General features: G+C 39.1%; 1 protein-coding gene across 1 annotated transcript in view; it reads left to right on the forward strand.

The window, feature by feature from the left end:
• Nucleotides 1-5,961: 5,961 nt before the first annotated feature.
• The window catches only part of LOC121574366 (ectodysplasin-A), a 64,083-nt gene continuing 56,616 nt past the window's right edge, over nucleotides 5,962-13,428 (forward strand). The window contains exon 1 of the mRNA XM_041886987.2: nucleotides 5,962-6,361. Within this exon, the coding sequence (XP_041742921.2) occupies nucleotides 6,299-6,361 (63 nt within the window). The 5' untranslated portion in view covers nucleotides 5,962-6,298. The remainder of the gene's footprint in view (nucleotides 6,362-13,428) is intronic.

Here is a 13,428-nt window from a genome sequence, read left to right on the forward strand (position 1 = left end):
CTTTCTTGAGCATGGGGGACCTTGCGGGCGCTGCAGGATTTCAGTCCTTCACGACGTAGTGTGTTACCAATTGTTTTCTTGGTGACTATGGTCCCAGCTGCCTTGAGATCATTGACAAGATCCTCCCGTGTAGTTCTGGGCTGATTCCTCACCGTTCTCATGATCATTGCAACTCCACGAGGTGAGATCTTGCATGGAGCCCCAGGCCGAGGGAGATTGACAGTTCTTTTGTGTGCTCCTAATCTCAGTTTGTTACCTGTATAAAAGACACCTGGGAGCCAGAAATCTTTCTGATTGAGAGGGGGTCAAATACTTATTTCCCTCATTAAAATGCAAATCAATTTATAACATTTTTGACATGCGTTTTTCTGGATTTTTTTTTTGTTATTCTGTCTCTCACTGTTCAAATAAACCTACCATTAAAATTATAGACTGATAATTTCTTTGTCAGTGGGCAAACGTACAAAATCAGCAGGGGATCAAAAACTTTTTTCCCCTCACTGTGTGTGTATATATATATATATATATATATATATATATATATATATATATATATATATATATACTGTATATATATATATATATATATATATATATATATATATATATATATATATATACACATACATACATACAGTATATATATGATTATATAAATGACTATATAAATGACTATATAAATGGTTCTCATGTGTTTCTGATTTCTAAGATTTAATTCATCTGACCTCTCTTTTCCTGGCATAATCTGTGTATTATAAAAATAAAATAAAATGTATGTTCAATTTGGGCTTGTCTTTGGGAAGCTGAAATAAGATAACTGTGTGTCTTCCAATGTGTCAAATTGATTCACAAATAGAAATAATGTGTTAAATATATTTGTATCTTACAAAGTCATTCTAAGCCAAAATGATTGTTTTAGGGTAATCATGGTTTCACCTCCCAAACACATATACTGTATGTGACCTTGGTCTACCACAATACAGGCATACTGTTTATGTCCTAAGAAAGCTATCTTAACTATTTTACTATTGAAAAACTATATCACAGCAGAGGTTTTTACAGAGTATATGTATATGAATTGAACTTGGATTTGAATATATGATATAAAAAAAGTCTGAAATCTATGAGATGTATGAGATTCAAATTCTTTATTTATCCTAAATAAAATATATTATCACTGTAGCCTTTAATGCCTACAAAGAATTAGTAGGCACTAATTTTATGTCAGTGTCTAATGAACTGCTAGTTTCTTTCGTTTATATTGCTAAAAGATAGTTTTTTTCTTACGACTGACTGTGGTGTTTAATTTAATATCTAACGGACATTGTTGACATGCTGATTATAAACTGGTTGAAGATGCCAAACACTGTAAAAGAGACAACCATGTTGATAACTGCACCTTGGGATTGGAAATCCTGCCTGCCTTGTATGACTAATGTGTGAAACATTGTATGGTCTCCCTATTTCCAAAAAGGCCACTTGTACCCTTCATTGGCTGTTGCCCATCCTACTAGAATATGAAGGAATCATACCTCTATCAGAGAAGGGAAGGGGGGACATAAATCTACACTTGTCCTAAGCCTGTATTCTGTAAGGGGAATACTTCTTATGCCATTTTATACACTGTGCTTTAATGTTTAGAACTTTTTGCACTAGTTCTAATAACATTTATTTTTCTCTGAGATTGTTTTGAAACTGTGCTAATTAATTATGTTCTAACAACAAATATTATCCCATATCTGTGTTTCTAGCTAACCTGTATATATGAAATCTGTTTTCTGTTTCTATTGTATTTTGGGCGGACCAGTGCCTGCTCACTGTTAAAGCCCAATAAAGTAATACAATCGTTCATCAACAGCCTCTCTTTTTGTGAGCGGTACAATCTTGAACAACCTGAAATTTTGATTAAAGTTGATAGGTCACATAAATCATATATTCCGTGTTACTCTGTTTTACCAGTAGAGAGAGCCATTGTTAAGTGAGAAGTGTGAGAAAATCAGTATGCTGTATATTTGTGAGAGAACTGTCTGCAGCACAATACTATTTCTGCATCAAGTATCAGTGAGAAGGTTTTATACTGAATACTATTAAACAATATGATTTAATTTCCTACTGATATCTGTTATATGATCAGTCAAATTCCTGGAACATCAACAAATAGACACCAACTACTGCAAATTGGATTATCACAATCACATTTCAAATGTGATGTGTGACAATATGCCTTGATAAGCAAATTGCCTTAGAAAACAAAAGTCTACTGTATGTGTAAGTATGTTCTTAACAAAGCAAAATTGCTATTTTAATTTCACTTTAAACACCGGAGTGAGCAACTATATTAGCATGGTCAAGTGTTTCATAAATGGTGCACCTTTTGAAATGATTGGAAATTATTACCTTGTAAGTGGCCTATTCATGTCCTTATGAATTATACATATTATCTGCTGAAGTAGTCTCCAACATTATTTGGTGGTACTATAGTGTACAGTATATCCACTCTGACAGCAGTTGTGTCTGATTGATTTTTGCAATAATGTTGTTCTATTTCTCTTCAAACAGTGCAGTATGTGGGCCTGGTCTCGCTAATACATCTGCTGTTCTGTTGACATCTGTCATATGTTGAGAAAAATAATGGATCACAGCAGATCTTCACATCAGAAAAGGGCAGTTTCCCAGTGCTCTGTTGTATTGATGTTCAAATCTCATTCTGAACATTGGATCTCATAAAGTTACTCTGAAAGCATGATCCATTCCCAATGGTGGAAAGTGATAAAAGGCATATTTATATGAAGCTTGTTTTATTGCTCTTGGAATGGTGCTTCTACAGAAAGTCCTTTCTAAAGTTAATACTTTAAGAAACATACATGGCTCATGAAAGATATAGGGACAGCCCCCTATATCAGTGGGACAGCCCCCTTGGTTCTGGGAAGGTTACATGATTTAAGGTATGTGCCCCACAAAATGTTTTATTTTGTCTATGTATTACCTATGACCTTCCCACCCACCGCTGTCATGTCTGTAGAAATGTATCACTATGTAGAAACATGAAGATTATCTAGTTAACACTGGAGATATTCTTGGAAATACTTGAATAGAAAGAATATGGGTCAGTGATTTGTTTTGCCTGGATTTTCATAGCATCACTGAATGTTAGTGGGTGACAGACAGCGGTTGTCTATGGGATTCTATGCATGTCTGTTCTGTTATGCATAAAAACAACAGTGCTGGAATCACTGCTTTACTCTTTTATGACAGTGATGGGCATTCCTTACCCTTGGGGGTCTTGGAGTCTGCAGGATCCTGGGGTTGCCTACCAATCCACAACAGATCTAGACTTGGAAAACCAGATGGAGTCACTTACTGCCTATTGTGCCGAAACAATGACAAAACAGAAACCAGCAGATCCTAAAGCTTTCCTGTAGCTTTCCAGGCTTGCCAACAATCTATCTATGGCCAGTGTTCATGTGTTGGTCAAATAAAGTCAGAAGGTCAACACATAATGTTACCCTATGACCTGAGAGATTACATCAACTAGGAAGGATATAGGTCACAGCCAATGTTTTACACCATTACTGTGCATGTGAAGAGATTGTTGTGGTTGACAGTCATTTTGCACACTGTCCTTTCCAGTGAGAGGCCAGAGGCTCTCAGGCACTCAAATAGGAAGTGACAAATCAAACATCAACAGGCTAATGTTACTGGTAGTGTATGAGGCCATTCATCAAATCCTTCAAACAAACAACAACTAAAAAGGGTTCTAGGTACTAGAGTACTGTATGCTGAGGGCCTTGCAATTGTGCCGTTGTATTTGCTTTAATGCTTTTCACTGTGAAATCATCAGATGGATGAGGGGGTGGGGCTTAAGGGAGGCAACATAATATACTACGTTGATCTTTTTAGTGGGCATGAGGAAATTATTACACTCTCCTGTTTTAATCATATTTTTCCAATTTATAGCCAAACACCGTCCATGATATTTGAAGTCTTGCAGCCAAGTGTTCTGTGACAGATGCCTAGACAGGAGTGAGCTGGGCAGCACCGCTCTCTCTCCCCATGCCAAGAGCTGACAGATCCTGCTGTTTCAAAGGGAGTCTAACACTTTGAGGATTACGGATAGCTCTGACATGGAAGGGGCTCAGCACTGGAAAGTGTTGGGAGTGGAAAACCAGTCCCAGTTCAATCCCCCCACCTCCACAGGCCCGCTGAGATACTCCTGTGGACCTGAATGTGTGACAGGCAGTTAGTGTGTGAGAGAGAGAGGGGGATTCATTTGACATGTTTTAAATAGCATATAATTATAGCCAAACAGCTGTGAACAACATTTCTGAGTTGACTTGAAAGGGTGGCTTCGGTAAATCCAGTCAGGTCATGAAGAAACTCACACTGCACTGCATCTGTTTATATTAGGTTTAAATGTGTAACTATGGAAAATATGAATGTGTATTTTACACAAATGACAGTGTTTAAAAGAGGAAATTAATAGGGAGCCATCATGGTTTTCCATTGCCATTTTCACGTGATGCATCATCATCACTATATCCAACTGTATCCCACATGATCTCATTATGAGACATAAACAGTGCACTGTCACATAACCAAAATGTATATCTCTATCCAATATGTACATACAGTAGATGGATAAGGTCATAGATCCTCATGGCTGATGACAGGATGTGCTTCATATGACAATGGGCACTGGTAGAAGAATGGCTGAATTTATTGGCAGATAAATAGAACTTGATCATGTGTGAAAGTTTATTATTCAAAGTTGTTTCACATATGAATCGCACAAGTCCTTTCCTTTTAAGTGACAGGCTTTAGGGGATGAAAATCTATTGCTCTACATATGTTACTATTACGCTATAATGCCTTTTATTTTAACACTTTAAAGATGTCAGCTCTATGTGCTTTCAGAAGGCCTGGTATTTCTTCAGCTGTTGTTATTGTAATAATGTTGGGGTCATGATCAGTGAGTAAGCAATGGGGCTGTGGGCATGCACCCAGAAAAGAGATGTCACCAAAATAATTGACATAGCATGACTCCAAGGTTATTGATAACCCAAGTAGTGTGACAGCATAAGAACCATAATTTTGGTCCTCGTTTCTTAGGGGACCCTAATTGTGGCGGACATGTGAAATGTATAAAAGCATCCCTTAGTCATTTTCAGGTGAAAGCTTTTGTCCAGAAGGTCATGGTTACTGTACGTAGTGACACTTGTTATTTATGGTGCATGGCTAAGCATTCAGAATGTGTATCTCTGAAATACACTTAGGTTATGTGTGGTCGCAGGTAAGCCAGAATCTTGACCTCTAACAGGTTGCATTATATTCAAGACAGGTTACATTATATTCAAGATTTGTTTTTGTATTTATTATGGATCCCCATTAGCTGCTGCCAAGGCATACAGTTTAAAATACTACATGACATTACATTTCATAACACTTTACCAACACATTCAGTGTGTTCCCTCAGGCAACCACTCCACCACCACATATTTACAATGCAACATCCATGTGCATTTGTGTAGATTGTGTGTCTTATCATGTGTGTCTTTGTGTGTCTCTCTCTCTCCAAAGCATGTAGAAAGATATACGTTTTTCTATTTTGGCTGATCTAGCCACACAACAAGGTCACCATTCATCAGTTTGATCCAGTTCCAGTTTTTCAATGAGTTAGTATAATCTGGGATCCTTGGGACGTTCATACCCTAAACCTTAACCCCTATCTTTACCCAAACCATAACCCTAACCTTAACCTAAACCCTTAGTTTAACTATTTTACATTTCAACTTCAATGGGGGAGGGGGGGGTAGCCAACGACCCCGCATAGCAATGACGTGTGGCGTGTAATAGCCAATGAGAGATAGAGGGGCGGATCTATCAAACGGGATCGTTTTACTTTACGATATCAGTGTGTGGGTTACCGTACCGTCCCCCTGACTAGATGTGGATGGAGATAACTGTCGCTGTGCTAACGTTTGAGCATCAGTCAGCTCAGGTTAGGGCCATAGCATCATAGACAAAAGCCGAGTATGCTGAAATAGCAACGACTGAAACAGTATCTAGACATGGCACCCAAATCGCTGTCTGAAAAGTTTGCAAATTTAGAGGACTTAAAAGAGTCTACCTGCATTTGCAGGAAACAGTGTAAGAACTGTAAAATATTTTGGGATTCTTCGTCTTATCCCTTTCATTGCATCTAGTTACGCTTTTCTGTTATTTGGACCTGAGATCCGAGGTGAAACGCGAGATTCTCCAAAAGAACAGAGAGGAGACACTGTCACCGGCCGCAACCCATATGAATCACCGATATTCTCCAGTATTCCAGCTGTTGGATATCAGCTACCCAACTGATCTACAGGTAGGATAATTATCGCCTCTGTAATAGCTTAACACTAAACACATATTTACTTTTGTAAGAATGCATTAAAATACACATCAGGGACCAAAGTGTAGCCTTATACACCAAATTATTTTATACAGAATATGGATAATTTATCATTACAAATAACTGTATTTGTAAGTTCAATATGGACATCACTTTTGGTCTTTAAAAGTCTTTGTAAGACCTTGCATTTCAGTTTGCTTATTCTCAGTATTCTGTGTAACCTAATGATTAATTTAACCTAACCAACCAGATGAACAACTGGCCCCAGGGTGCGCATGCATGATTAGCCTACTGATGATAAATGGTATGATGTCTAGAACCTGGGTGACCTCATGCAGAGGTATTTTCCTACCAGGGTGTGCTTTGCATAAAGTGCCTGGAATGATCACATGGTTAACATATTTTTCACTTGTGGGATGTTGAAACAATGTTCAAATTTCTCTCATGGATGTGTATGATGATTAGGCTATTGACTGTCATCAGTTAGAACCTTTCATTAGTCCTTGATCAGACAGAATAATATATTGGTCCATGGTTCTCAGATGAGAACTACTTTGTTTGAGTATGATACGGCCTCGTTGCAGGTTGGCAGTAGGCTTATAGTAATGCAAATCATCATTTCACAGCTGTGGTGTCCAATTGTAATAATATAATAATAATATGCCATTTAGCAGACGCTTTTATCCAAAGCGACTTACAGTCATGCGTGCATACATTATTTTTTTTGTGTATGGGTGGTCCCGGGGATCGAACCCACTACCTTGGCGTTACAAGTGCCGTGCTCTACCAGCTGAGCTACAGAGGACCAATTGTCTATTGTTACTTGAGATTGATAATGCTTAATAATGCTTTTGGTGAAAGTATTTTTTCCAAAGTGGTTTAGCGAGGATTTGAATAGTGAGTGTATGGTTTGAGTGACCTGGTGGTGCATGTTGAGACGAGCAGACACCTACGAGAATACTGCATGCCATCAGCATGTGGCACAGTAAGATTACACCCATCCCCTCCATGTATTAACAAGCCACTCACACATTTTACTGCATTGTTGGCATATTATAATCGCCTACAATTTCGTCATGAGGGCAGAAAACACCTGGGGCCATTGGAGTTGTTACTGGAATCAAATCATAAAAGGTGCTAAAGTTCTCATCAGCTATTCTTTTAGCCTGTGAATTGACATTGTGGGACAGAGCTCCCACTCGTCTGAGGCTATAGTGTGTAAGATGGCTCTGCCAAACGTGCATGGTTTGAAATATGCTTTCACAGGAGCATGATAAGCCATGTAAAAAATACTACCATGCAGAAACATATGGTAGGAAGACGACAGTCAGTGGATGCCTTTCAATTACAGATAAATTAAATTACACATAATTCTACAATTTTTAAATCCATCTGGCCCTCATCGACGTTATAATCAGATGATATGAAAAGTTTATTGATTTGGTTGCGATCATGTCGCTCTTGAGTTCTCCAGAATCCACATTGTTGTCTTTGACCTTGCTACCAGCTGTGAAAGTACTACACAGCACTAGTGGTTGCTTTTTATTTATTTATCCCCTAGTAGACTTATCAATAAATCCTTCGCTTTTAAGTTCAGTCACAATGTTTGTTGTAGGCCTAAGGGTGGTTTGTTCATAGAGGTTTATATTGACAAAAATACTTCCAAAAGCCAAAATGAGATTGTGAATGAACTAAAGCAGGTATACGACCCCTTGCTTCGTTGTTTCAACTTCCCCAGGCATTGTGGCTTGCCTCCAGAGCTCAGTGTGAAATCTCTAACTAGCACAGTTAGCTCCACACAAATATCCGGTTCCAACCCTGAACATCACTATTAAATCAGACTGTGTGCTCTGTTGCAGTATGAGATTTCTAACAGGATATTACCTTAAAAGCAACATTGTGCAACGCAAGTAATTACATCCACTCAATTACTCAACTCCATTAAAATGGAGCATTGTGGGAGAATGTACACATGGCAGTAAATGTTAACATAGATGCAGACATACAGTGGGGAGAACAAGTATTTGATACACTGCCGATTTTGCAGGTTTTCCTACTTACAAAGCATGTAGAGGTCTGTAATTTTTATCATAGGTACACTTCAACTGTGAGAGACCGAATCTAAAACAAAAATCCAGAAAATCACATTGTATGATTTTTAAGTAATTAATTTGCATTTTATTGCATGACATAAGTATTTGATCACCTACCAACCAGTAAGAATTCCGGTTCTCACAGACCTGTTCATTTTTCTTTAAGAAGCCCTCCTGTTCTCCACTCATTACCTGTATTAACTGCACCTGTTTGAACTCGTTACCTGTATAAAAGACACCTGTCCACACACTCAATCAAACAGACTCCAACCTCTCCACAAGGGCCAAGACCAGAGAGCTGTGTAAGGACATCAGGGATAAAATTGTAGACCTGCACAAGGCTGGGATGGGCTACAGGACAATAGGCAAGCAGCTTGGTGAGAAGGCAACAACTGTTGGCGCAATTATTAGAAAATGGAAGAAGTTCAAGATGACGGTCAATCACCCTCAGTCTGGGGCTCCATGCAAGATCTCACCTCGTGGGGCATCAATGATCATGAGGAAGGTGAGGGATCAGCCCAGAACTACACGGCAGGACCTGGTCAATGACCTGAAGAGAGCTGGGACCACAGTCTCAAAGAAAACCATTAGTAACACACTACGCCGTCATGGATTAAAATCCTGCAGCGCACACAAGGTCCCCCCTGCTCAAGCCAGCGCATGTCCAGGCCCGTCTGAAGTTTGCCAATGACCATCTGGATGATCCAGAGGAGGAATGGGAGAAGGTCATGTGGTCTGATGAGACAAAAATAGAGCTTTTTGGTCTAAACTCCACTCGCCGTGTTTGGAGGAAGAAGAAGGATGAGTACAACCCCAAGAACACCATCCCAACCGTGAAGCATGGAGGTGGAAACATCATTCTTTGGGGATGCTTTTCTGCAAAGGGGACAGGACAACTGCACCGTATTGAGGGGAGGATGGATGGGGCCATGTATCGCGAGATCTTGGCCAACAACCTCCTTCCCTCAGTAAGAACATTGAAGATGGGTCGTGGCTGGGTCTTCCAGCATGACAACAACCCGAAACACACAGCCAGGGCAACTAAGGAGTGGCTCCGTAAGAAGCATCTCAAGGTCCTGGAGTGGCCTAGCCAGTCTCCAGATCTGAACCCAATAGAAAATCTTTGGAGGGAGCTGAAAGTCTGTATTACCCAGCGACAGCCCCGAAACCTGATGGATCTGGAGAAGGTCTGTATGGAGGAGTGGGCCAAAATCCCTGCTGCAGTGTGTGCAAACCTGGTCAAGACCTACAGGAAACGTATGATCTCTGTAATTGCAAACAAAGGTTTCTGTACCAAATATTAAGTTCTGCTTTTCTGATGTATCAAATACTTATGTCATGCAATAAAATGCAAATTAATTACTTAAAAATCATACAATGTGATTTTCTGGATTTTTGTTTTAGATTCCGTCTCTCACAGTTGAAGTGTACCTATGATAAAAATTACAGACCTCTACATGCTTTGTAAGTAGGAAAACCTTGCAAAATCAGCAGTGTATCAAATACTTGTTCTCCCCACTGTATATTAGAAGTGAGAGACCTTTAGAGTTGATTTAGGCACCATATTTGGAAATATCAGTGAAATATGCGATTATGGATGTGTTTATTGTTTGCGTTTGTATTTGTCTGTAGTGTCAATTGCTTTGAGTCCTTATTACCATAGATTTAAGCAAAAGCCTAACCTGAACCAAATAACCATCCAGAGGGTATGTGGTCAGGGTTCAATCTGAGGGCTGTAGTTATAGAGGTTAGGGATGGGCCCTATGTCATTTTACATAATCTATTGTAAAACCCACCACTCAAGCTCATAAAAAATAAGTAAACACACATTTTAAACAAGCATACATTTAACACACACACACACATGCCACACCACCACCTCCCTCCCCGCAATTAGATCATCCCCTGATGATGAACTGTGGTCAAGAACGATGTGTTTACTTTAGCTGTAGGTTTTAATTGATTTATTTGGAATGCTTTCAAAGGAACAGTGGGCCTCAGGCCATATTTGTTACTGGGGACAGGTGTCAAGACTGTTACTAGTTTTGTTTTGCTTGCAAGGGAGTTAGGAAAGAATGTTTGAATGTCCCTAATTGTGGATGATGTTTGCCATGATATGCACCTGCTTCTATTTAGATTAACTTGAGGGTATAAGCTAGTGGCTACACAGATGTTATTTTCTTTCTTATGGGAAGCTATTCATACAAACAAAACATTTTGTGTCTTTCGGTATGTTTAGAGAACAGAGGAGAGACAGAGTTACTGCTAACTAAAGAGTAAAAAGTAAAAAAAAGCCTAAAAAGGTTTCCTGTTGAGTATTATTTTGAAGGTGAAAGCTTTTTATATCGTAAAGGGATTTACCTCCTGCATGAGACTGAACAAAATAACACATTTTCATTGCTTCTCCCTCTTGAAGCTACTAATTAGTGTGACCTGGGTCACGACTCAAGATTGTGTTAGCCCACAGAGCTTAAGTCTAGGCAATGGCATTAGCTTTGGGAGCTAACGCAAGCTCTTTCCATGACATAGACTGACCAGATTAATCCAAGTGAAAGCTATGATCGATCCCTTATTGATGTCACCTGTTAAACACACTTCAATCAGTGTAGATGAAGAGGAGGAGACAGGTTAAAGAATGATTTTTAAGCCTTCAGACAGTTGAGACATGGATTGTGTATGTGTGCCATTCAGAGGGTGAATGGGCAAGACAAAATATTGAAGTACCTTTGAACGGGGTATGGAAGTAGATGCCAGGCGCACCGGTTTGAGTGTGTCAAGAACTGCAACGCTGCTGGGTTTTTCACGCTCAACAGTTTCCTTGTGTATCAAGAATGGTCCACCACTCAAAGGACATCCAGCCAACTTGACACAACTGTGGGAAACATTGGAGTCAACATGGGCCAGCATCCCTGTGGAACGCTTTCAACACCTTGTAGAGTCCATGCCCCGACGAATTGAGGCTGTTCTGATATATCAATATCAATGTTCCTAATATTTTGTACACTCAGTGTACGTGTACACCAACTGTGTGTTCCAAATCACATGCAACTATTTTTGAGGGGGACAAATATTGAGCAATCATGTAGCGGTGAAGTAACAGTTTAACAATATGTATTTACTAATGTGCCAGAATGAATGTATTGTCTTCACCACTAATCTGTATGGTAAACCACTGCCTTGAAGTGATCCTGACATACAGTACTGTATATGATGTTACCTATTATATAGTCTTTAGTCAGCTTTTGCAGAAATATGGTGCTCAGTTGTGGAGCCAAAGTACTTTAGTGGTTTATTTCAAAGAAAACTCTGAGAGATCAGTAATCACACAATTGTTTCTAACCCCTCCACTCCGAAACTCAAAACAGCGTTGGTTTGAGGTTCACAAAAAGTTGTCTTCAAAGTAGCCTCAATTCCCCGTTATATAATCTGTGACTCCACACGTTTGTCATATAAACGTAGAGAGGTGGTATAACTTGAATTCTGTATATTGAACATACTGTATGTCTATTGAGCCATATTGTAGAATATCAAAGAGACCTGCATGCACCAGTGATCTTTTCACTCAGTATCCCAGTTGTTACATAAGATCAGGCTTCATAATTCCATCATGATAGTAGCTCAGATACTATTAGGCAGTTCTGCCATTTTACTTTCTTTTCCTAGTAGTCCTGGAGGGCTATGGAGGGCTATGGACCTCCATGACTCAGAACAGTTGGAGACCAAGGTGCATCCGCATTCTACATGAGCAGGTAGACCAGCCACGAGGGAGTTACATTTCATTTTAGGAGCAAGAGTACTAAACTAAGACATTCATTCATTCGACTATCAATCATGTCTTGTCAATTTGTCATATTATCAACAGTTGAACAGTATAGTCATTTTTGTGGTTTTTGGCTAGCCACAATTAGTCCTTTATTTTTCGCTCTTGTATTTTCAGACCAAGCATGGATGTTTTATTATTGCTCTTCTCTGTGAAGTTCAATTTGTGTGGGTAAGCCCAGACATTTTTGGTGGAGTAGTTTGTGCAATTACTTGAGGAATTCTCATGAAACTGTTGTCTCTCTGTCCTCTGACGGAAGACCACGGCACAGCCCCTTTGTGAGAGAGTTTTTACAAAAGGCAGGATTACATTTGCTTGAGTTTAGAAGAGCAATAACATGCCATTCTGGATTTTGTATTTTTTGTGGGTAAACCAATTTGTTTACTAACTAGAACACATCCTTCAAAATGATTTTAGGATTGAATGAATACCACTTGAGAGATCAAATTAGGGCCTTATACTGACTTGAGGTCTGTGCATGTAGCCTAATTCAATTTGAACAAAAGTCTGAGCGGAAAGTGGTTAGAAAGTAATTGTACCTAATGTTTTTATTGTATAAAAAAATATTCTCTGAAAGGACTTATTTTTCTGGACATTCATGTATATGAGCATCCCAAATTCTTAACATTATTAAGAAGCATATGGAGGAGATTGTTCATAACAAATTTGACCTCATTCTCACAAGACCATCACAAATAATTAATTTCTTACATGTAATAACAATGTACTGAAGAAGAAATTGAAATCATGAACACTGCTATTAGATCAATCAAATAAATAATATAGGCCTATTCATCAGCCTAGTCATCATATTCCCATTCTAGTGATTTGAGTTTCGAAAGAGACTATGAAAAATAGAGGAGTAGTGAAAGCAAGTTGTCAACCTTGCTGCAGAACAGATGTGGGGCCACATTTACGAAACATGTTTCATGTGGTTTTCTGGTTGTCCCAAATTGGAATTGTTTTAAAGCCACAACACACAGAAACTGTGCTAGGAGGAAGGGTAGGGTGAACACTTGGAGGAACAAAGGGAGGAAAACGAGGTAGCAGGTGGAAAAACATATTTGCCAAATTGCTGACAGGTGCTCCACAGCCTTGGTTTGAAGGTTCAAATAGAAAACGCAGCA

This window comes from Coregonus clupeaformis, chromosome 9 (assembly GCF_020615455.1).
Source record: "Coregonus clupeaformis isolate EN_2021a chromosome 9, ASM2061545v1, whole genome shotgun sequence".
Classification (NCBI taxonomy): domain Eukaryota; kingdom Metazoa; phylum Chordata; class Actinopteri; order Salmoniformes; family Salmonidae; genus Coregonus; species Coregonus clupeaformis.